Source organism: Hippocampus guttulatus, chromosome 1 (genome assembly GCF_054856545.1).
Source record: "Hippocampus guttulatus isolate MCC_2025c chromosome 1, RoL_Hgut_1.0, whole genome shotgun sequence".
Lineage (NCBI taxonomy): Eukaryota > Metazoa > Chordata > Actinopteri > Syngnathiformes > Syngnathidae > Hippocampus > Hippocampus guttulatus.
The window spans coordinates 17,088,298-17,113,526 of record NC_141261.1 but is presented as its reverse complement, the minus strand read 5'-3'; the positions used below and the strand labels follow the sequence as shown (position 1 = coordinate 17,113,526).

Sequence of the window (25,229 nt, the reverse complement as noted above, 5' to 3'; positions counted from 1 at the left end):
ATCTGGCATGATCATCGCTTCCTTCACTGACTTACAGAAGCCGAGAAACGCCCAACTTTTCCTCACACTCGAGCAATTCCTCCTCGCACATTCTGCTTTTTTAGTGCATCCTCATGGCTGCCTCTTGTTATGAATAAACTCTGAAGACATGCTGGAGGGTTTAAGCGGTCTGTGACTTGGAAAGGGTTGCATCTCTTTGAATGCGCAGTGTCAAGTTCATTGTTCCATGAGCCACAGATCCACAGCAGTGGCCGTATAATTCCACACTACTAAGACTTCTACTATGAGGGATATATTTTGTGGTGGGGTGCCTAAGGCAGAGATAAGTGTGTGAAGCAAAGTTATATTCATGCAGATCAAATCCCTGATGGTGTAGTGAACGAGTGGTTCATTCAACCTGACTTTGGTGCAGGCAGTGTGGGTTCCGTTCCCATTCAGTGACGGTGTGATCGTGAGTCACAATAGTTGTCTCTCCTTATCCACCTTAATCATGATTGTGCTGATGTAGAAATAAAAATGGGCACGAGTTCCCTGAAGACACCTGAAGTAGCAATGAACCATGTGTTACATTGGCTTTCATTTCCCGGACTGGTTTATTTCAATGTTGTGTCTTTTTCTAAACATTCATGAGCCCTGTAGCATTGAAAATAGCAATGTAAATAAGAAAAGATACTTCAATTATGCATTCATTTATCTCTGAAGCAAAGAATGTGACTCAGACATTTGGTTCACTAGTGCTTGTATTTTCTAGTCTAATGATTTATTATTTAGCGCTGTTAAGGTCTTTCAGAGTGCTTTGCATCCCCGCTCAGGCACTTCATCACACCAGACATCCTTTGGCTTCTTTGGTCTCTCTTTCTTGCTTTTTATTCACCCACTCGATCGTCTCCCTTCTAGAAAGAGAACATTGCACTTTGCAAGTTAAAAGAAGCAAACCAGTGTTAGTTGACAGCTGAGTGCAGCTACTGTGTTGGAAGAGATCTGCATTTGAGATGTCCAAAGTATTACCTCTTTGGTATTTCAGTGCTATTTGTGGGTGCTCATGCTGCACAAAGGCCTTTTGTGCATGGGGAAATAGCTGGGAATAACAAAGTTAACTAGATGTGATGAGCTAATTTTAGTAGGCAGCAATCTGGTGATTTTCCTTCCTGGTTGAAAACTGCAGCCTGCCTGTGCTTCGTAGTTGTCCTCTTGAACTTGCTTGAGAAGGAGGCTGCACCCTCCTCCCACCATGGACGTTTAGGTTTAAGCTGCAATGGTTGGTCTGTGTATGTTCTGTATATCGGTTTGATTGTAAAATGTTTTGACAAATATAGTCTGTGGTCATGTTATATTCAACGTTCAACATCAACATGATTGTTGATTGAAGATACCATGGCTGTTCAATTATAACCAAAATAACCATAACAATTGTGACTTCACATCATGACAAAGTGAGTATTTAGCATTTTTTGTGTGTACTTATTATTGCTCTCTTTTTTTCGACCAGCATCTGGAGAGGTCCCAATGTGAATTGTGTGGACAGCACCGGATACAGTCCGCTCCATCACGCCGCCTTAAATGGACACAGGTAGTGGCTGTTGCCATATCTATTCGGCCTCCACATTCCACGAGGCCTACGCACACCGCACACCAGTCCCGGTGGGACTATAAAGCTATTGATTACCCGTTTGCAACGTTGTCTGTATTTATTATCGCTCTTTAAAACCTGACGTGCCCTATCCCTTCTTTAACTGTCAGTGAAGTGGTGGAATTGCTCCTACGAAACGAGGCCTTGACCAACATTGCCGACAACAAGGGCTGCTACCCTTTGCACCTGGCAGCATGGAAGGGAGACGAGCAAATTGTCAGGTTGCTCATCCACCAAGGACCCTCCCACCCCAAACTCAACGAACAGGTTGGGCCCTGGATTTACATTGTACTGGTGTGTGTCGGTGTTGTTATTAGAACAGGTCAGCTATTCTCAGCAGAATGAAATGTTTCAACAACGGTCGTACTCTTCGGCGAGAGCGGGTGCCACATACTGTCTAATTTGATGTCAAGTGAGCTGGGCCAGTAAAATCCCAGCATGATTAACATCCCGTAGATAACATTTACTTGATGTTTTTTTTGTTTTGTCGTTTTACACGTCATTATCAACAACAGAAAAATTACAAATAAATCTAAATATATAATATAATAAATGCAAAAGAATGTGGTCACTTGCCGACACCATAAAATCCTATTTATCACACACACCCATGCATAATATGTCCTCCCAAAATCATTCTTTGAATTGGCTCTTGTTTTACGGATATTGATATTTTTAACAGTTAACTGCTTGATAATTTATTCGGTGCTATCTGAAATGCTCATTGTTTATTCTTTAAGAAAAGTGAAACAAGCAGAGGTGGCAAATCCAGGTCCAGAAAGTAAAAACCCTGCCACCGTTTGCCTGAAGCACCAGATGCTTTTCCTCAACCAGTGGGGTAAACCAGCTGGTATGGGGCTTTTGCTTAATGGCTAACGCTGGCATCAGGTGCCATATAATACAATGTCAGCATGATTAAGTAGTTTTTTTATGTGTCCTTAATTAGAGATTGAACTTGATTTCAAGACGACATTGTGTTGGTGAGGTCAGTTTTTAATTTTTTTTTTACATCTATAGGTACAAGTAAACATCGATAAGATGATGCTTTTTTAATAGATCTTTTATTTTAATAGAAAATAGTCTCTAATTCATTGGATTTTATGATAAATGGATGCACTTTATACATTAAACATCCATAAAGAATACATAAATGAATTGTCTGGCATTACATAAATAGGATTTCACCAAACTAAGATCTTTTGTTGTGAAGATGTTTGATTAACATTGACTTACTACAGCAAGGGTTCCTTTTTACAGAACAGTAAGCAGAACTGGCGCTGTGAGATGAACTGAACGCCGTTCAGTCACAACGGGTGCCGAAAAGCACCTCATCATTTGTCTTGTGGGAAGCCACTTGTTGAAAGGATAACAAGGAAGTGGTTGATCAACAATGTCTTTAATGCGCTCAGGATGGGTCACTATCGGCCCTGCCCATGCCAAAATAACAAGAAACCAACCGAATGTTCTCTTCAACCTATTGTTCGCTGACATACTCACACTGCGCCCGCCCCCTTGGCTTACTCATCCAATCACCAGTCAGAGTCATCTTATATAAATTTCTAGCCTCATAGACAGTTAGAAAATGTAGAACTGTTAACAAAACACACAACATGATTTTTTTTTTCACTTTCAAATTCTTCCTGCGTGCTGGATTGAACTATCTAGAGGGCTGGCTTTGGCCCACAAGCCATTTGTTTGATAACTTTGGGCCATTTAACCTCCGACAAGCTTTTCAACAAATAAGTCATTTGACTCATCATTATGTCAATTGCTACCACCGCACTGCATGTGTGATGCACAATATGGATGTTTCTAAAAATTTGACTTGCGTGCACTCTCTCAGCATCATGACTCACACTTGACACTGATACTGTGCTACTTGGAGGTGCTTTGATGCCCAGTTTGCGTGAGAAGTGCTTGTTTGCGCTAACTTCGTTAACAATTTTTGCTAAGTCAGTCACTGTAGACAGGCCTGTTTTGGACATGCAGAAATGACCCACTCTGAGCTCTATACTGGAGCGGGCGTCAAATATTTTCGGTTAAAAAACACAGATCATAATATCATTCTCATTGTGGGCCATTTCTCCGAAACTAATCATGACATCTGATTGGTCATTAACACATCACTGTTGTGTTCTCATATTTAGACGTCATAATCATTCATGTATTCATTTCTTGTCTGAACCGAAACCATCAGCTTATCTTTTTTTTCCTCCCTCCCAGAGCTCTGTAGACCATAAAGAGTTCAAACGCTGCGGGCCCTTTGACCCTTATATTAATGCCAAGGTGTGTACACTGTGCTGCTACAATATTTCCTTTGAGTGTTTGTCTGCTTTGCTGCTGTTGGCTTGCTGTGGGTTTACTGCTGCTGCTTTGAGGGCCACTCTGCCATAGAACCTCAGGGTTCTATGGCTGACGCTATTTGCTCTGTCAGTGGATCACTTGCTCACCCATGCTCATAATCCCAAATTTTATCGAGCTGCTTGTGCATTATGACAACAATCCTTGCATGTGAGAGAAACTGCCAGCCTTATTTATGGAGATTTATATATTTAATTTTACTGTACTTTTTGGGAGGTAAGATGGAAAGCGTAAACAAATTACTTTGGTGTCAACAAAATGTATTTGACAAACTTTTTTCCCCGGTTGATTTACTTTGAAGACATGAAGGTAAATACTGTATAAATAATTTACAGCGGTAAACATTTATTTTTTTGAAAAGCTGACTAGGTGACAAAAGTTATTCATATATATTTATTGATATGAGCCATGCCATTGGCTACTGCTTTTTGACGTATTAGTCATTTTCACTAGAATATGAAAAGACAGCCCACAGAGAGGACCCAATATTCATTATAATTAACTAACTGGTTTTCATTGTATCCAAATTTGATTTGCAGTTACTGTTTGTTCAATGGTCAGCGTCTCGCTAATGATTACGCTGGATTAAATTAAAGTCAATGGTAGGATGGCATTGAGGGTATGCATATGAACCCGAAAAGCAAGAGTTTATGCACTGCACTCTAGTTTTAGCACTCATGGTGTTGCCAGCACAACACTGGAGGTGTTATGACCAGGGCACCAATGCACACACTTCAAAATTTATTATTGCAATTCCTTAAGTGTTTTATGTCCATGTCAGCAAAGAAGGGTGGCAGACCATCTCTTCCAGATTCTGAGCGATCGCACGCTCATATTTTAAAATAGTAAATTTATGAACACAGGAACCCAAGTGGCACTGTTACAAAGCACAGAGCCACTCGGGTCCTTATCCGCGTTAAATAATATGCTCATCATTTAAAGAGGGTCACCCATTACCTGCATCTATTTAAAGAGGAACACGCATTACCTGCATCCATGTTTGAATTCACCTGTTGACTTTGACAGCAGCTCCCCCTTTCCTGTGTAGCAGTGCAAACATGTCAGCCCAACCATAATTGTGTTCGGAGCAGGCGTAGCTGGAAGCCCACCAAGGCCTGTAGATAAAGCCTCACACTATTTTTGAACATGGTCAACTAATCCTTATAGTGTTTGGATGGGGAAGGATGGCTTTCCTCTATAGCACGATGCAGTCTCATTCAGCAATTTACCTTCTCCTTCCATTTCTGTTTTATCTATTTGACTTGTGGCTATGCATGTCGTCTAAGTAAGCACATCATGGCAGTTTGATGAGGGTACTACCTACTTTTGTGGCTGAATAATTGAGTCATTGTTATGAATAAATAAAAAACGAAGGTGCTTTAGCGTTGGTTGATGGCATCATGTGACTCAGTGGAGGGGTGGAGGGATCCTACTTCCAGTGAGGAGGAGGATGGGTAGTGTTCAGTGTCGCCATCGCTTTACATCAACATCAAACAGAGATTTCCATGGCACGCTTGTCTGTGTGGAGGGTGGTAATGGGCGGATTGGCCCCACCTCCCACTTGGTGTCTATAAGGTTGCTCAGGAGAGGACAGGGCATACCGTTGTCATGGTAACATTGTCATTGGCCATACAGTGGAGAATGACCCAGTCGAGAGAATGAGCCAGGTGTGGGCTGGAACCTGAAAGGAAGGGTGGTCTACCTCAGTCATTGGAAAATGTTCCCATCTGAAGTGAAACCAGTTGTCTGTCATCCTGGAACAGCAGTCCCAAACACCCAAATATTGGAGTTGCTATACACACTACAATGCTAAATTTCTTCCTTGAAGGGTCCAATGGCTTGTCATAGGGGCAGTACCTACTAGGCTACCCCAATTGTACCCTTCATGATTTTGGAATGTGCGAGGAAACTGGAGTACCTGGAGAAAACCCACGCAGGCACATGCATAGTATAATATGTTTCCATCCATGCTCCACTAACACTGCCGTAAACGCTTATTTGCATCAGATGCAACCCATACGGACTGTATGCAGTACAGATGACCAAACATCTTGGGACTGCCTCACTGTTGTTATTGCCACCGTACATTTATTGTTTTAAATGCCTGATTGTGCAACAAGAGCTAAGAATATTGCGATAGAAATTCTTCCATTCCAACAAAAATAATATTAAACAAATAACTGTCAGTGAATTGGTTAATTGCCATTGCCATTCAAGGGTTTTTCGTGAAATGCAGGTGCGTACAGTAGTCATCGTAGTTTCAGTAAAACATTATGGCCATTGGTCTCCTCAGTCTCATGTCACAGTACCTCTCATGCAGGCTTCATATCGCTATATAGGTCACTTGTCTAATTGAATATACGTTACGATGAATTCCTCTGACCATGCGTGCGCATCTGAGCGCGTCACATTTGAAATGTAAAATCGGCTCTACGAGTGTTGCACCAAGTTTCGATCCCGCTCCTGAACCAAAATTTTTAGCTGGCAACAAAAGACTATAATTTTTAGTCCTGGCATTTGGGGTGGGTTGGGTGGGGATGCAGTTAGTATCGGTATCAAGGTACTATATTCAGGAATAGTATCAAAGTCATAAATTATGGTATTGTGACAACACTAGGCTCTCCGGGGTCCTTCTTGTAAGGATCTTCCGCCCTTATTTTCAGCAGATGCAGGAGTGTTCGGCAGGCCATTTGTAATTCAAGAAATGCCTTTTTGAAATTGCACTGAAAATTTTAAAGGATTTTGTGTCAGCTGTGTTTACAGGGCGCATCTCAATCAGTCCCACGCACTATGAACGTAAAAGGGAGTCTTAGTCCAGTCCACAGAACCATAGTTTGTGTCCGGAAGGAGATTTACCTCACCCCAAGGCTGCATGGCCTATTTACTCAGGAATGTGTGACAGTGTCCAAATTTAAAAGAAAAACGTTATCGTGATACTTCCCACAACACTAAGTATCATCAGATCTGTTCAAAATGAGTTCCCCAGAGTCCATTTTCTTTTTTGTTGTCTCACTTAAAAATCCAAAGAGTACTGAATGTCTTTAAAACCTGCTGTCGACGAATCTCCTCTTCATTCAGGGGAGAGCATTATTTGATTGTGGCCATGGACAGATGAGACCCTGGCACACACAGCCTCTTGGTGCACAAGCAACAACAGCTGCTCAAGCGCACGCCTCCTTTGCCACCGCTGGGGGCCATGGTGACGTAACCTCACTGTGCCGCCAGCCAGTTTGTCACGTGACAGAGGTCGCTCGTCAGACCGCGTTATCGTCTCTGGGGCTGCAGGTTGTGGGAACCACAACAATGTCTTTGCTTCTCTCTGTCACAAAGACTCTCGCTCGCACAATATGGAAAAGACACAATAAACGTAATGGCCAGATGTTCCTTGACAGAGATGATCAATAAGCAACAAAAATCATAAGCTCATCTTGTTTGATGTGCACCGACGACTCAATCAGGATGAGGTTTTGTGCTGTGCAGTGCCTTGACAAAAAGGCTTCCATATAAACATGCTCTGTCCAGGAAGTCTGCTTGTGCCACTTGAATTTTAATGTCTCGCTCTCAGTGAGGCTGCGAGGCATCGGTGCCATTTGCACATAACCTTGAATGTCTGACTTTTGTTGGTACACATTTATTGCAATGGTCACATGATCAACTGTCCTTTCATAGTCTTACGTGTCATGATCATAGTAGTAGTTGTTTACAGTAACTGAAGTCCAGTACCGTGTCTAGGTTTTGGTGTTGTGGCTATTTTGACAGCCCCCTTGTGTGAAAAGTATTTTATTGACTTACTTGACTGTTGACATGTAAGCGAGTGCAGCTGTTGTTGATGTGACAATCTGGATTGTTTTTCGAATGTTTGCAACAGCCTCCTGTTTGCTGTTATTTTGTTCATGCTATTTTAATTGCACCACACATTTCAAGCTTTTTCAGAAAGCATTTGCAAAACACAGTGCATTACATTGACTGACTTTCAAAACATGTTTGCATTGAAAATGATGTAAAGTGAATTTGTTTTAGGCTCATATAGTTGCCGACATTGAACCTTCATTAACTGCAGAGGCAACATTTGAGTAACATTTTTGAAATAAAATATGCCATGACTGGCAAGCTGTCATTCTCACGCTGTTCATTAGCCATTATGCATTCAGCATTTGGTGTGCATTTGGGAGTTTGCACTCCATCACATTTTGGAGGGATTATGTAAATTTTACTGGTAAACAAAAATCATGTGGATGACGGGCCTTTGATTATTTAATCAAACTCAATAATGTGAAAAATACACATCACGAAATTACCCACTTCCATTTTAGCCACGAGCAGCATTCAAAGAGCATCGCAAATTGATGTTTTGTTATTTGGGGATGGTGTTTGAGAGTTCCAGGACAGGCCATTTGTGGAGTTGCTGTGCTAACTCAAGGAGTGTTGCATCCCAGCAAACACAGAATCAGCTCACCAAGTGTCCTATGTTCCACTGCTCCCGTCGTCACCTGAGAGTAAATGTTTCAATATGGATACAGATACACACATTGACATCTGTCAAGTTCAGGGATCATCAACCTTTTGGAAGCTAAGGGCTACTGCTCGGGTACGGATTAATGCCAAGGGCTACCAGTTTGATACACACTTCTGAAAAAACATATTTTCTCTAATGACCTTTATTATATACCTATATCTTATTATTATTAAACATTAATGATATTACTTTATGAAAAGACACTGATCATGTTTGAGTTCTCACGAGTATTCATAAACAGATTATTATCAACAGTCAATACTCATCTTTCTCTCTCTATGTCTGCCACTGTTCTCACTTTCCAAATGATCACTTCTACAAGATTCCTAGAAAATCACAATGTTCCATCACTTTTCCTAGAACAGCCCCGTGGGCTTCTCATGCGGTCCACGGGCACTACAAGGTGCCTGGAGGCACCGCCTTTGTGACCGCTGCTATCGCTTAATGTAGAATCACTTGTTTGTGGATGGATAATACGTGCAAGAATCACAGAGATGACCACTGAGGCAGCAGATGTTAATATGTGAGGAAGTGAATCATGCTGATGTCAACTCAGCATGTATGTTTTGCATGCTGAAGTCATCTACACCCTCTGAGTTTATCTCACTAATAAGCAAATACTTGACGATGCACCACAGATGAAAGTCGGCACGCTCCTCTTAGGCGAGGTGCCGCCTTTTCTTTGCTTGCACGTGACTTTGTATCGCCACGGGAAGAAGGAACAAAGTGGATGAAGTCCAGTCGTGCTAATTTGCGTTTCGCTAAAGTGTCAACTATGTCTTTGTGATGACGGGGTTATTTCTATTTAAGCTCCACGCCTGCCCCCCTTCCAAGGGGTCACCTGCTTCGCGAGTATCTGTCCTGACCTCATGCTCAGGAACTAGGCGCTGATCCCCACCAGAGAACAGGTTTTTGATTTGTCAAATGGTGTTCTGAGGCCACACAGCACAAAACCCAGCCACCATGTGTTGTCAGGCGTGCATGCATAAGTGGGGTAGGGTTAGGGGCTTATCTGTTGAGTGACTGGCCATACTCTCTAGCCTTATCTGTCACACCCATTTCTCCACTCTGACTATAACACAAGTCTTCCGGGTACATTGAGTGAGCTGTTTTCAATTGTGGGGCAAGATCACTGGTTTCTGTTGACTTTGCTGCGGTGGATATCACGTAAAATGACTTTGACTTGGACGGTACAAAATGTTCAGTGCGGCACATGTCTCAGTTCAGACTGTCTCGGTGTAGCTGTGCTGTTGGGATGACATGCTTTAGCTCAGCTCTGCAAATTTCTCCCCCTGCTGGCCATGATTTCTGCGAGTAACCTCAATCTGTGCTGATTTTGCTGCTACATTGTGAGTCATTCCATCCAGAAAGCAGCATTTAAGGAGTTTATATCGCAACCAATTAACAACTGCTGAGTTTGCTTCATCAAGGCGGATTCATGGAATGAGCTCGCACCCACAAGGTCATTTTTGCACAAGCAGGATTAATTATTGCAATGCCGGATTAAATGGGAACATGATGTTTGGTGTGATGGTCGTAATTCCAAGTTGTCAATTCGTCTTCCAAGTCCCCACCTACCTTGGTGCCTCTGTCTCTGTCCTCGCCTCTTTGCCTGTGGCAATCCTTTCTGCCGCACCTGTCCCTATTAGTCTCTGTGTACCTCGAGTCATCATCCTCCATTCGCTGCCTTGTACACTGTGCGTTATAATGGTGGTTGGGGCTTTTACAACAGTTTTAATTTAGTCTAATTTCATGCAAATAACAATTTGTCCCATGTTCTGTCTCTCTTAATTTACTCTACGTGTGTGTGTCTCGGTGTTGCCTCTGTTACACACACCTGTCTACTCCTCGACAGAACAACGACAATGAGACGCCACTGCACTGTGCCGCCCAGTACGGACACTCACAGGTAGTGCGGCTGCTGCTGGAAGAGCTGACGGACCCAACCATGAGGAACAACAAATTTGAGACTCCCCTAGACCTGGCTGCACTATATGGCCGGCTAGAGGTCGTCAAGCTGCTGCTCAGCGCTCACCCCAACCTGCTCAGCTGCAACACTAAGAAGCACACACCGCTGCATCTGGCTTCCCGAAACGGACATCTGTCTGTGGTGGAGGTGCTGCTTGATGCTGGCATGGACATTAACTATGAGGTGTGTTTTTATTCACATTACCAGATTCACCTTCAATCTTAATTCTTCATCTCATCAAGAGCTCTTGTTCAGCTTTTCGGGGTAGGCACTTTTCTGTCCCAGTGTGACAATGCCCATTGCACAAAATAATTTTCATCAAGATGTGCTTGGAGGAGTTTGGTGTGGAAGAACTTGAGAGTGCTAACCTCATCGACAGCAAACCCCTTTGGAATAAGCAAGAACTGAGATTGTGAGCCAGGCCCTTCCTTCGATATTTTATTGATTAATATTATATAAACTAGACACTCCCTAGGATCTCGGTGGGGGAACCTAGGAACTTTATGTTATGACTATATACAGCTGAATGCTTTTTTTTTTATATCAGATATGTTGTTTGTGTTCTATTGCAATACTTTGCACCACGGAATGCTGAGATTTTGGGTTTTGTCATCTGCACGATAAATATTCTCAAAGTTAAATTTTATATTTTATGTTTTCAATTAATCAAGCAAGCTCTGCTATGTAGCTGAAGGACCCATTCAGAAATACTCCCATTCACAATTTTACCCTTAAATTAATGTTGCAGTATATATAACACCATTTCGGGATTCGGTGTATACTGTAATGTGCATTTTAATTCATATTGCCCGGCCCTAGTGTGACAAATTCCTTATTTTCTCTTACTTTAGGCTCTAATAATGTGTGTGTGTGTGTGTGTGTGTGTGTGTGTGTGTGTGTGTGTGTGTGTGTGTGTGTGTGTTTTAATCACAACTGTCAATGTTACCCAATATGCAAGCCCACACTGGTCTTGCAGCATTTCCTTTGGCTCATGCTACTTCTCGCTCAACTTCTGCAATATGAGACAACATCTGCTAATAATAGCATATCACGATGATTAAAAAATTGAGCTGGGTCAGGCACCCATACGAGGGGGAGGGGCATCTGTTGGTCGGTCTGTACCAAAGAGTACCATCCATCTGTTTTGTCTTTTCTTCTTCCGTCCTTTTCTTCTCAATCAAGGCTTGTTTCATGACTTGAGGCCGTGCATCCTGCTGGTTGTAATTAGCATGATCCCGTGACCTGGAAAATGGGCTGCTATTAGGGGTGCTTCCTTGGTGCTAAGTAAATACATCATAGAGAATGCTCTTTTAATGTCCTGAATATATCTGAATGTATGGGTGTAGAAATTGAAGGACCTGCTCTGCACTGCAGGTTATTCATTAAAAACAGTTTTGTAATGCAATATTAAACTAGTGGGCAACAAATTGGAAAAGACACTTTTTACATAACCTTGCTTGCTTTGAGTGAGACCTAACGCCAAACTTCCTTGGTGACTTGGTGATTATGAGTCGCAATAGTGGAGGAACCAATAGTCCAAACTTCAGCAGTTTAAGGAAGCATGTTGCAGTTTTTAACCTCCTCCTTCTCTTCCTCTCATTTCTTACACTTTCTTTTCTGATCAGACGGAGAAAGGCAGCGCACTCCACGAAGCTGCCTTGTTTGGGAAGATAGATGTGGTACAGAAGCTTCTCAGCGCAGGTCAGACGTCATCTTTAATCCTTCCGATTGCCCGGACAAATTGATTCAACGAGTGATCAGAAACGTGGTAGCATAACTCCTCCATGTGATGACTCTTAGGTATCGATGTGAACATTTTGGACCAGAAGGGCTTGACAGCGCTGGACACTGTCAAAGACATGCCCTCTCAGAAGAGCAGAGCAATAGCAGGGCTTATCCAAAGTAGGAGCATTCATATGGAAAAAGAGGCACAGAAACGCCACTGGAAGTCTCCTCTTAACTTGTCTTGATGTGCTCACTGTGATTGAATCTTGTCCTGCTGCAGGACTCATGAGCGGAAAGCCTCCTGACATCGACCTCCCCCCTCCACCAATCCCTCCACCCCTGGACAGTCCGAGCCCTCGAAACAAGGGTATGATTTACCAGGTTAAAAAAAACAAACAGATTTTTAAAAGCATGAATGTTCGGTGCAATTATTGCAGCAGCTTGTTCAACAATTCGAAAATGATTCATTGCTTCTGTCCTGAATTGAGGTTTTATTACTTTGCATGCACACGGTACATTTTGAACTGTTTTACAGGCGATCTGGCAAAAGTGAACGAGCTCATCTCGGGGCTGGCCCCGGGGCCTGAGGAGGAGAGTCCTTATGAAGCTCTGTTTGAAGCTACCTCTTGCCATTCTCTGGACAGCCTTACAAGTGGCAAATCCTCGGACAGGGACTCTGGGAGGCCCGACAGTGATGTGGGAAAGGTTAGACCAGTGGTCCCCAACCACCGATCTTACTTTTTCAGAAGTAGTGAAAATGTGCATGACAGCAGCCAATCAGAGCCCGGCTCTTCCTTCTAACTTTGGTTTGCAAGTTGAAGTAAACAAAGTAATTGTAAGATGTAAACAATAACTGAACTTGCTTATAAATGTGCAGCTGGTGGATCATCTTTGCAGATGAGTGTGGTGCTATTTTCACAGCGGCATGAAGTAAATGAAGCCGTTATGCTGTCTTCAAAAACAGGCAGCACAAACAATCCGATTGATTCATTTGAACAAGTACAACCCAAGTTAACAAAGCATGAAAATGCAAAACCCGTCACTATAGCATTAGAAGTTTAGCCGCCACAAGCTGTTCAGCCACCAGACTAAAGGAGCAATCAATCGTGTCATCTTTTGATCATGCACATCTGCAGAGAGCAATGAAGTTAACGCCATACAGAGGATCATAACTTACAAATTGTGATGTCTACATTTTAAGCCGTATTCATTATTCCTGATGGGTCATTTTTTTAATAGTTCACCGTGCTCTTTTATATTGTTCTTCAGTTGTTGACTGTTTCATTAAAAAAAAGAACAAATAATCTTATTTTGTTGTAAAAATGTATTTTATATGCTAACCTGCTGAAGTACTCTCGAGTTATGTTATTTTTCAGTACCAATGCTTGAAAGCTGAAGCAATATAAAATTAATGTGAAGTCGTGATAATGATAGTAATTTTTAAAGCTACCCACCCAGTCGGCAGATGGCTGCTGCTCTGCGAAAGGCATGTCTTTACCGGTCCATGGTGCATAAACCGTTTTCGGGACTACTGGTAGACTATAGACTATGCAAGATGGAAAATGAGAATCACTAATTACCACTAGAGGGTACTAGTGCTCCTCGGGATATTTGTTGGGGGACTTGCTTTTCTCAAATTTGGAACCATATGTCTCTTGCAGAAAGATCGCTTGGTCCACTCATCACACCCTGGCTCTGGTTTTGAAGAAGAGGTGAGCTCAGAGGTGAGGAGTTTTCCAGTTTCTAAATTAAAACAAAAAAAAGCAGTCATCTCCTGAAGTCAAGAGAAGAGGATGACTGGTGCTAACAGAACCATGGCACATACCAGACATTTCTCTCTCTCTCTCTCTCTCTCTCTCTCTATCTATCTATATACTGTATATATTTCTATAAAGCTGGTTTGCTAGCTATTTACAATAAATTGTCAAGTTCATCTCAAATGACTTTCTCATCACTTGTGCTCTGCATAGGCTGTCTTTACGAATAGCAGTATTGATGAACGAGGAGAGACTGCTGTGGAGGAGGAGGACCACACATATGAGTTGTTACTAACTGCTCAAACCAAAGTCCCACCGCCAAGCCAAGAGTCCCAATTTCATAAAGGTGATCATGTGATATAATGTTCCTTGACAAACATCCATAGTCATCTTCGCACATATAATGAGCTGTCATAATAAATTCATATAACCGACGGGTGAAGTCTAAACATGATGCGGCATCAGTGAAGATCCTTTCTCAATAATCAGGGGAGCCTAAATGTCAAGCAAACTCTCCTCAACTGAAGAGCATTATACTTAATTATATTACATCGGATCAATTTCGGACCGTTTACTTTCAATAGAAACCTCGGTCATTGCCCAAAAGATTAATGTTTTGCAATTTTCCCCTTAAGGTGGCAAGAAAGGGAATGGATGAGTTTCGATTTCATGAATCCACCTCATCATCACAGCTGCATAGACATTGTCCTTTAATTAGCAGAAAGATGAATCAAGAGCCTGTCAGATGTATTGCTCAATGTCTCCATACATTAATCATGCTTTTATTATACCTCACTTTCACACAACATTAAACACTCACAAAAGCAGAATGGGTTTCTCGTTAATCCATCCATATGGTTACTCTTGTGCCTTCTGTCTCCTCAGATGAAAACACATGTATCCAGTCATCCCACAGTGTCCTACCTCAGGTATGTATGAAATGTAATTTTGTTGTCGATGTCTGTTTTCTTTTGAAAACTGCCAAATCCTTTAGAAGATCCATGTCGAACTTGTAAATCTTTGGCAAACAGAAATTATCTGCTATGTGCGTTCCATATTTTGAATTTGGTACAATACAATGAATAACACGGTCATGTTGCTAGACGATGACTGTTTACAGGAAATAGTTTTTACTTTGACACAGCCCTGTGTTGTAAATGCACTCCAAACAAGTAGGATATTGGCCATGTCATCACCAGGGTAACCTGAGAATTATGAACTGTCAATGATTTTGCTTGCTATGTTTAATTTTCTATTTTGGTAATTTGGTGCATGTGGCGATGGCCAGATGCAACATGAGGCGGACAAGTTGGCCTAAACTGTGCATTCCATAGGATTTTTGGATGGCTGGAATTAAACTGACCATTACTGCTCTGTGTTACTTTATAGTGCAAATCCAACACCCTAAATAACTCTGGCACACCAAACTCGACAAAAGAAACACTGCATCCCTCAGGACGAGTGGACCTGCGAGTATTAGAAGGTGAGTTTAGACACTTACATGCACCTCCGCCAAGGAAAGTATGTCCTTGTTTTGATTTGTAATCCTTTCATTTATTTGTGTGCAGTATTAGAATGTAATAATTCATACTCGGTCTCTCCTCATACCGATCCAGTTTATGCATTTAGCAGTCCTTCTGTAGGACAGTTAAAATTTCAGTTTGACATGTTCAGACGCTGCATCTGCGGTCATCTTAAAGGCATGCTAACCTTCGCTGTATTTAAGGTTGACTCTTCATTTCATACATGTATACGACAGAAAAGGTTACCCAATTTCAGCTATGAAGCTATTCTTGTCCACTCGTTGTTTTTGCACCTAACAAATGTTTCCCTCTTGGGAGAGGGCTGTACGTATTAGTGCTCTTGTTAAGGGAATTGCTTTTGGGCTAGCTGGTTGTGTTGTGAAGAAAAATGAAAGCAGGGATAATCTGCTATTAAAATTGCAAACCAAGCGTTTCAGCCAAATACTGTAGATTGTATCCTGCCAGGGTATGCACGGCTGATGGATTGGAACAGCAGACTGGGCTTGGCTTGTCCGTGTAGACTTGAGTGATAATCTCTAGCAGGTAATGAGTGAGACTCATTTCATTGGTAAAATCGAGATGTTTTTAACAAATTGTTGCTTTCTTAATCTATGAGCACAGTTGTATCACATAATTTCATCTATGAATTTATCCTTTTCCGTACGAGCAAGATTTTAGCGGTGTTTGCTTTTGTAAACTTTGTTTAATATGGGCGTTGAAGGTAAAAATTATATCCATTAACTAATTGTGAAGTCAATCACGTTTTTTCACTTTTTTAGCAGAGTAGACACAATTTTATCTGGTAAGACAAAACTACAGTATAAGATCGATGCCACCTCATTCTTTTTAGTGTACAGGAACACAGCCTGGTTTGAGGTGACAGTCGTATTTCATCCAAATGAGCCTTTAATTAATCTGCTCAACTATGGAGCCAAATGTGTAGTAGGCTGTTGTTACCGTGACGACCAAAACCAAACCAGTGCGTGCAAGTGCGGGCCCAGCCCTCCTAATGAGAGCTCATTGGAAACGGCTGGAACCGTGACACTTTGTGGGGTTTCACTTCGAAACACAATCACTTGAACTTTTCATTTTCTTGGGAGCCATACAGCAAGAAACAGTGATACCTGAATTACATCATTCATGGAGGAAAGAAAATTTACCGGTATGCGGTGAGAAAGCATTACTGGAGCATTCTGTGTGGATACTGTGAATGTTCACAAACTGAAGTTTAGTTTGTAAACCAGGCTATATTTGTTCATGAAGAGGGGCTTTGTGAACTCAAGTTCCGCTGCGTGTGCCGTCATCACAAGCTAGCAAAATGCAGCCCATGTCACAAAATATCAAAAAGCTATCAAAATGCAGCTCTGCTGGCATTTTGACTTTGACCTGGTAGTGTTTCAGACAAATAGTGCCGTGGCTTAAAAGTGGCGCTTCTTTTCCCAGCCTAGCTACTCATGGCCAGAGAAACTATGAGTGGACTTGGTTATTATGTAGATTATCCTCACTGTTGGATCACGGTGCAGCAGCATTGACACGTTTGTAAAAATGGGCTCATAAACTCAGATATATGTGGTTCACATGTCACAGTTCACTGCTTGTGGTTCACCCAAGAGACCCAACTCTTTGTCCACAAGCAACAAAAAGTCAATCTTCCATAAAAGGTCCCCTTGTAAATCACCTTTGAGGTAAAGCTGTAAATGGGTTTCATCTGACATCCCTCTCAAAAGCAGCTCAACCCGTGATACAGTATATTCATCGATTCATTGGAGGTGATTTCCAAGACTTTGGTCTATGATTCGGACTCGTCATTTTTGTTATTTTTTGGGGGGTTTCTATTAATTTATATGCCCTACTCCAATTTGAACTGAATACTACAAAAAACGTTTTTTCACACCGTGGTCTTCCCAACTTCACACATACCAGCAAATTAAAGGCAGAACTCACTTGCCATAATGAAATCCAAAGCAGCTGTCTCAGTCGAAATATTTCATTTTGCTCATGTGGGCGTGACTTTTGCCGTGTGTTTGGCAGATCTGATTACTCGTCCCATGCACCAGCCCTCTGTACGCTCAGCATGGGGCAGGTGGAAGATAAATGCGTGGTCAGCGAAAGTTGTGTTTATCATCAGCCACAATATTCAATATTGTTCCCTGAAGGAATGTGCTGCTCTGCATGAACTTCAAGCGACCGCTGAAAAATAGGAGCATACTGAAGGCACAGATTAAAATGGGTCAGTTACACGTTGAAGAAGCACACATCGTGTTGCAAATAAACTGAAAGCAACTGGTATGTAGCTGACCTAAACAAATGGGCTCACAAGCTAAGTCCAGTTAGGAAGTGCGGCGCGGTGAAATGATAGTTGGCACTAGTGCAGCTGTTTCTTCAAACCAAACATGACATCATTCGTCAAACATGATGCTTGCCGTGCCAAAGGAAACACGTATTTCACATCTGTAGTGACCTAATCTGCCGCATATGAGCTGCAATAATATCGAGTCGTGCTCTCTATAAGGAAGGTGAAGAGCAAAGGAAGAAAGTGTCGTGATCCTGGAGAGGGTTCACCGGGTGAGACATTGTAGAAAGCAGATCGATGTGCTCAGAGGGCGTTCACACTCCTTTGAGTTTGGCAAGTATCCTGACAACCATTCACCTCTTTTATCACATGCATACTTCAAGTTCAAGTGTTTGGCAGTGCGTGACAGGAGTTCAAGGTGTGGACAGACAACAGGAAAGGCAATGCAAGGTTGTCCTTTTTGACTTGACCTCCACTGGTCCACTGTTTTTCTTGTGACCACTGCCCCAGTTTCCCAGTCACCCAACACCCTGACCCCATGACCCTGACAGAGACAGTCCGTTCCCTTCTCTCTGCATGTGTCACTGTGCTAATTACCTCCGGTCTGGCCACTGAGGATGGGGCGATTCAAATTTCCATTCCTGAGCCTTCATTCGAGTCCAGAATTAGAATTCAGAAAACACAGAGAGATTCTCGTCACACGGGCAGACGGCCGCACACAACACAGCCGTGCATACACAAAGTCAGACGGGAAAACGTGTTTAGGCCTCTTTAAAGCAAAGCCAAGCTGTGTGGTGGACTTGATGGAGGAAAGCGGGCTCATGTGGCTGAAATTCCTATGGGGAGGGAGGAGGAAAATCTAATTGTTTTTAATTGCACTTGCTATGCAGTCACATTAAGGATTTGTTTTTGTTGGTGAAGGCGCCCTCTTTAAAGTGGAACCCCCTTTGGTAAGTCTACGCATTCACTTCCCTTCTGGTCTACGTTTTATACCGAATGATGCGTGTGTGCCCTCGAAAGGAAACACAAGACAAGTGAGCCTACGGACTCAGCCAGTCACGTTTCCCATAGAGAATAAAAGCACATACAGAATGCAGGCGTTCGGCACCACCAGCCTGTCCTCAGCTTGCCTCAAAGCGGCTGTGGAATCTTGACATTTCTCTCGCAAACATGTGCCTCCTGTCTTCTCCAACTTTTCTCCCCCTCCACTCCCACCTCTCTCCATCACCCCTGCTAGGAAACAATTACAAAACTGTTTCAGCGCCTGTGTGGGCGGTTTCTTTTGAGCCCTGCCCTAAGGATCTGACGCTCGGTCTTCCATCCAGTTTCAGTCGCCCCAAACAACTCTCCCCTCCTTGCTGACCTTGTGATGTTTTTTTCTCGTCTAGATAACTCCCAGCTCAGCCCAGATCAGGGTGCAGGTATCCCAGAGCAGTTTACTGGACTTCTGCATGGATCGTCGCCAGTGTTTGATTGCCGTGAGGAGCCGTTCAGGATTCCAGGTGTCTCGCCACCTGGTCAGAGCCAGTCGCAGTCAAGAGGCAAAGTGAAAGAGCAAGCCCTTTCAAGCCCACCTAGCCGTCCCAGTATGGCTGCCATCCTAACAGACTGTGATCCAAAGGCCATTTATGCAACTGTGAACAAGGAGCCCAGGGACTCTGGGGCAGTGTCTGGTAGGATGCATCCTCCCGGGGACCTGAAGCTGGCCCGCAGCCTCTCCAAGTCGGACTCAGATTTGCTTGTGTCGCCTCCGAGTGAGGAAGACGGAGGACTGGGCAACCGAAGTGAATCTGTTTCTAACTGTAGCAGCGGGAAGAAAAGGCTTGAGAAATCGCCGTCATTCACCTCAGAATGGGATGAGGTAAGTTCAATGTTCCATTGTGAGTATTGACATAAAAAAAAAGGTCATCCAAAAGTATCAATCCACTGCCTTGAACAAATGTAACATTTTAAAAATGCTGGCTGAATGCAGTTACGCTGAATTTGATCAACTGTGAGAGCAGAGAATGCTAACCGTTAACATTTGTACATTTGAGACAATGAGTGACTACTATCATTTCACTCATTCGGGGGAAAGTATCAGACGTGTTGTAAAAGTGTAGCAAAGAACCATGAACACCGAGATCCCTCCCCCATGTACAAAGCTTCTCTTATTTTGCCAGGTTGCCCTGAAGATATTTTACAGCCTTACCGCATTAAGCCATAACCATAGTCTTGTATGGTAATGTAATGTTTCCTTAGTTTTAATACAACTTTGAATTTAGATTTCTTTACATTGGCATTTTTCTAGGGTGTTGTTAACAGGATGTTGCTTTCTATTCAGAGCCACACATAGCCCCTCCCTCCTACAGCATGTTGATGTTCAGTCTGTGCTGGAGGAGATTAGACAGAACAAGGATACGAGAATAAACCCGGAGAGAAGATGAGAAACTAAGACGACAGACGGAGATTTGTAAATCAAGATTCAAAAAGGAGTGAAGGGGCACATCTTCCTTCAGCTACGCTCACTTCTATTTGCATATGCTTCCCGCTGCACAGAGGACCATTCGAGCAATGCCAACACACCGCAGTTGACATTGAACGTGCCATTCTCAAAGCTGTTCCTAAATCTTAAAAATGCAGTTTTGGTACTCCAGCTCACATAGAACATAAACATGTATCCGTACGGGCACTCTTTTTTTTCCATCCGATTCAACAATGTTGCATTTGTCAACATGCTTTATACGATTTTCTGCTTCCGGTGTCAAATTCAGTGAACATTTTGACATAATTAGATGTTTTACTGCATATCAAAAGGTTTTTTAACAACCTGCGTAAGATTTGGCCTCAGTCCATGGATCCCTTGAAGTTTCTTCTTCTTGTCAGACTTTCAGTCATGTTCTGCAAATGCATGAGGATTTTCAGTTTCGGTGGATGTTATCCAAGGAAGGACCCTACCGGTATTTATTCTGAATGGAGTGCGCCACACAATGTTTAAGTTAGTTCTGGTCAAATGTTAAATCAGTCCAGTTCTTTGTTGAATCGTATTGAACAGTTTCCATTGCAAGGCTGTGGGGTCCAAGGTGTGATCACTAAATGTTGTTTGCCTGGTTGCCTTTTTTTAGCCAAGCTATTATTTTCCTCACTGCTAATTAGTGACTGCTTCACAGAGGAAAGTACACTGCCAGACTCGTGTCGTCAAGGTTTCGGACACTATCCTAATTATTCATTGAAGAGTTTTCTATTAGCTTTTTTACTTTTTTTTGTTTTGTTTTGTTTTTTTGACCATATCATCCAGGAAAGTGTTTGGAAAATGAAAAAAAACTGGAGTGGACAAACACAACTGTGTCTTGTCACTTTCCGTCCAAAGTTGAAACCCCTTGTGTCCTTTCAGGATTGGTCAGCCGATTAGCCACAAATGTATCACCTTGAAGTTTGGTCAAATGAATTAGTGAGATTAAAGAGATGCATTTTTAGCAATCCCATTGGCAAAATCAGATTATCCTCCAAATAACATTTCAATCCAATGATGATAAAATATTATTTGTTATTCCTTGGCAACCAAAACTGAGATTGTTCTGAAATTGTAAACATTTTATTTGCCCAATTCTTAAGGGCATATGCCAGTGAGCTGAAACACTCCTGCAGCGGTGCTTCTCCTTGATCAGAAAGGCCCATTCCAAAATCAGCCTTTGGTTAGGTTGTAACAGCCAAGTGAGTGTTGGTTGTAGTTGAAGTTTGAATGACTGTAACACAGCCTGCATGTTCCTCAGTATAAGACACAATGAAAATCCTCCCCCAAATTGTTTCCTTTACGCGGTGTTTCCTTCTCCAGCAACCGCTCACGCTATCAAGCAGGTTTGAAGGCAGGCACACATCACTTCACGTCTTTTTCATCTAATTTGCTAAAATACACATTCTGACACACACTCTGTTTCCCCATCTTTCCCACACCTACAACTCCCCCCACCCTCACATCTTTTTTTTTGTGCTTTGGCGCTATACACTCATGCATTCTCTGGTTGAAAGACACGCATATTTGACTTGCATGAGGTCTTGGCCTATCTCAGGCACTCCGAAAGCGTGTGCACTGGTATGTAACGTGCATGATAATGTGGGCTCGGATCCGTCAATGGGATCGGATTTTAAGATGACAATCCGGGAAGGACACAATGTGAAGTGCACAGACGGGACTAGAGAAAGGAAGGCTGAGGAAAAGGGGCACTTCTTTTCTGGACACCCAACGTCACTTTTGAATGTCACTCGTAAGACCCTGATATATGAAGCCTGCTTTTGTGAGTATTGATTTCGTGCCGAAGGTTCATTTTTCTAAGTCGATGCTGCAGTATTTTGTGCAAAACTAATTTGTTTGATATTGTTTCGATTGGAGCTTCGTGTTGGGCCAATGCAAGTCGTAGATCTTTGCTCTCAAAAAGAATTCTTACACAAGAATAATTCTTTGGATTCCAAAGGATCGAAAATCCTTTTGCTTAAACTTTTTATACGTACTACATTTTGATTTACAAAATTATTGACACCCCAAGCACGGTGCTGTAACCTACCCCTGCCTTCTCTGACCTAAAAAATAAAGAAATAAATAGATCTAATAAGAATTGATTAATTAAATTGAGTAATGTATTTTCTATTCAGAAAGGAATGTGATCCATCATGTGGGAAATGAGGCAAGACAAATAAAGACAGGCAAGTCTTTAATGAATGTCTTTCACTTTTTAACTAAACATTGAATTTGGTGCTGAAGAGATTTACAAACTCATGGGGGGGATATACATATATATATATATATATATAAAATAGACGGCTGGATAGCTCAGTTGGTAAGGCATCGGTTTGGCATACGGGAGACGGTGGTTCGAATCCCGCTTGGGGCAAAAAAATGAGCACATAACACCATCCAGTGTGGGTCCTTGGGCAAGATCCTTCACGCTAATGCCTACCTCATACAATGATGAGAGACAATAAAACGAATGACATGCCGGCTCAGACGTCGCCCGGCCAAACAACGTCAGGTGCTGGGGAACCAGAGCACCTTGATGAAAAATGGGCTACTGGAACAAAGCGGAGATGGGCGAGATGCGACAACATGGCTCTGTTGGAATGCTACTACTCAAGCAACCCTAGTCAGAGGGGTTACTAAATGGTTACTTCGAAACCCACAGTCACGGTTGACCACGAAAATACTAGTAGCTCAGTGTTCCAACATCCACAAACGGCAACTGCTGTCACAACTTGAGATTGATGAGGTACAACGCAGGTTCCATGGTGAAGGGCCCCAGGCTGCCAGATCAGAGGAGGAGGTCATACTAGAGATTGGGAGGCAAGCCCCAATGAATGCAGATGATGAGATTGGGAGGCCAGCCCCAATGAATGAAATGCTGAGCGAGGCAGCAACTGACCTGAAAGCTAAGATCATGGCGAGAATGAAACCTGGGCAACCTAGAAACCGATTACAACGGCTATGTGAAGTACCACCTGAAAGTCTCATGGAAAGTGTGAATGCAGCACTGAGGGCGATCCGTACCGTAACGATCGCGGAAGACAATGAGCTGATATACGCTTCAGCATCAGTGATCCTTGAGATGCTTGGCTATAAGAGCAACCATGGAAGCCATGAGATACGTTACCCACCATGGAAAAGACGATTGGAGGCTAAGATCAAGGCGGCTCGGAAAGATGTGAGTCAATTGACGGAGGCCCAGACAGGTGTGATGAAAAGGCCGATACCCGAGAGGTACATCCAGATGACCATACCTGAAGCACTTGAAACCGCCAAACAAAGGCTCCAAGCCTTGTCCAGCCGCCTAAAGCGGTACACGAAAGAGAATGAGGCCAGACGAATAAACAGGCTGTTCGCAACACAACCTGCGAAAGTGTACGCTCAGTGGCAGGGTCCTAACAACAGAGCTGACCCACCAAGACTGGAAACTGAAAGGTACTGGAAAGACATATGGGAGAAGGAGGTTGCACATAACAGCAGTGCACAATGGCTGGTGACCCTGAGAGAGGAGCACAGCAACCTCCCTGAACAGAACCCAGTTACCATAACAGTGGCCGACATACAGGAAAGAGTCTCAGATATGAAGACAGCACCAGGCCCGGACATGGTCCACACCTACTCACAGCACTCCATGAGCACTCCATGAGCGCCTAGCAGCACAAATGAACCAGCTGCTGAGGGATGGGACTCACCCAGGATGGCTAACCGAAGGGCGAACGATCCTGATCATGAAGGATCCCTCAAAGGGTGCAGTCCCATCCAACTATCGGCCAATAACCTGTCTCTCCACAACATGGAAGCTCATGTCAGGCATCATTGCGGCTAAGATAAGTGGACACATGGATCAATACATGAGCGAAGCACAGAAGGGCATTGGTAGAGATACCAGAGGAGCCAAACATCAGCTCCTGGTTGACAGAACAGTCGCACAAGACTGCAGGTCCCGACGTACCAACCTGTGCACAGCCTGGATTGATTACAAGAAAGCCTATGACTCGATGCCACATACATGGATCACTGAATGCTTGGAGTTGTATAAGGTGAACAGGACCCTAAGAGCCTTCGTTGCGAACTCGATGAGGATGTGGAAAACCACACTTGAAGCCAATGGCAAGCCACTTACCCAAGTGTCCATCAAATGTGGCATATACCAAGGTGATGCACTCTCCCCACTGCTGTTCTGCATAGGACTGAACCCCCTAAGCCAAGTAATCACCAAGACAGGCTATGGATACCGCCTCAGAAATGGAGCTACGATCAGTCACCTCCTCTACATGGATGACATAAAGCTGTATGCTAAGAGCGAAAGGGACATAGACTCCCTGATCCACACAACCAGGATCTACAGCAGCGACATCGGGATGTCATTCGGCCTTGAGAAATGTAGTCGGATGGTGACTAAGAGAGGAAAGGTAGTCCGCACTGAAGGGGTCTCACTCCCTGAAGGAACAATAGCAGACATTGAGGACAGCTACAAGTACCTCGGTATACCACAAGCCAATGGCAACCTCGAACTGGCAACAAGGAAAGCGGCTACGGCCAAATACCTCCAGCGAGTGAGGCAAGTCCTAAGAAGCCAGCTCAATGGGAAGAATAAGACCCGGGCAATAAACAGCTATGCCCTGCCAGTGATCAGATACCCTGCAGGAATAATAAGGTGGCCAAAGGAAGAGATTCAGACCACGGACGTTAAGACCCGAAAGCTCCTAACCATGCATGGAGGGTTCCATCCCAAATCCAGCACCCTGAGACTGTACGCAAGCCGAAAGGAAGGAGGCCGGGGACTAGTGAGTGTGAGAGCCACTGTCCAGGATGAAACATCCAAGCTCCATGAATACATCAAGGAGAAGGCTCCAACGGATGACATACTCAAAGAATGTCTCAGACAATGGGGAACAGAGAATGAGGCGTTGGAAGAGGGACCATCATGGGAGGACAAGCCCCTACACGGGATGTACCAC

General features: G+C 43.2%; 1 protein-coding gene across 7 annotated transcripts in view; it reads left to right on the top strand.

Moving 5' to 3' along the window:
* The window catches only part of anks1aa (ankyrin repeat and sterile alpha motif domain containing 1Aa), a 56,842-nt gene that overhangs the window by 13,819 nt on the left and 17,794 nt on the right, over positions 1-25,229 (top strand). For 5 of the 7 annotated variants that reach the window (XM_086115178.1, XM_086115196.1, XM_086115187.1 and 2 more), the window contains exons 2-14: positions 1,490-1,570; positions 1,741-1,897; positions 3,854-3,916; positions 10,363-10,659; positions 12,102-12,177; positions 12,277-12,378; positions 12,482-12,568; positions 12,737-12,906; positions 13,863-13,925; positions 14,172-14,304; positions 14,844-14,887; positions 15,348-15,441; positions 19,163-19,635. In XM_086115178.1, coding sequence (XP_085971304.1) covers positions 1,490-1,570; positions 1,741-1,897; positions 3,854-3,916; positions 10,363-10,659; positions 12,102-12,177; positions 12,277-12,378; positions 12,482-12,568; positions 12,737-12,906; positions 13,863-13,925; positions 14,172-14,304; positions 14,844-14,887; positions 15,348-15,441; positions 19,163-19,635 — 1,840 coding nt within the window. The remainder of the gene's footprint in view (positions 1-1,489; positions 1,571-1,740; positions 1,898-3,853; positions 3,917-10,362; positions 10,660-12,101; positions 12,178-12,276; positions 12,379-12,481; positions 12,569-12,736; positions 12,907-13,862; positions 13,926-14,171; positions 14,305-14,843; positions 14,888-15,347; positions 15,442-19,162; positions 19,636-25,229) is intronic. The other 2 variants (XM_086115215.1, XM_086115223.1) reach the window with 1 other exon arrangement.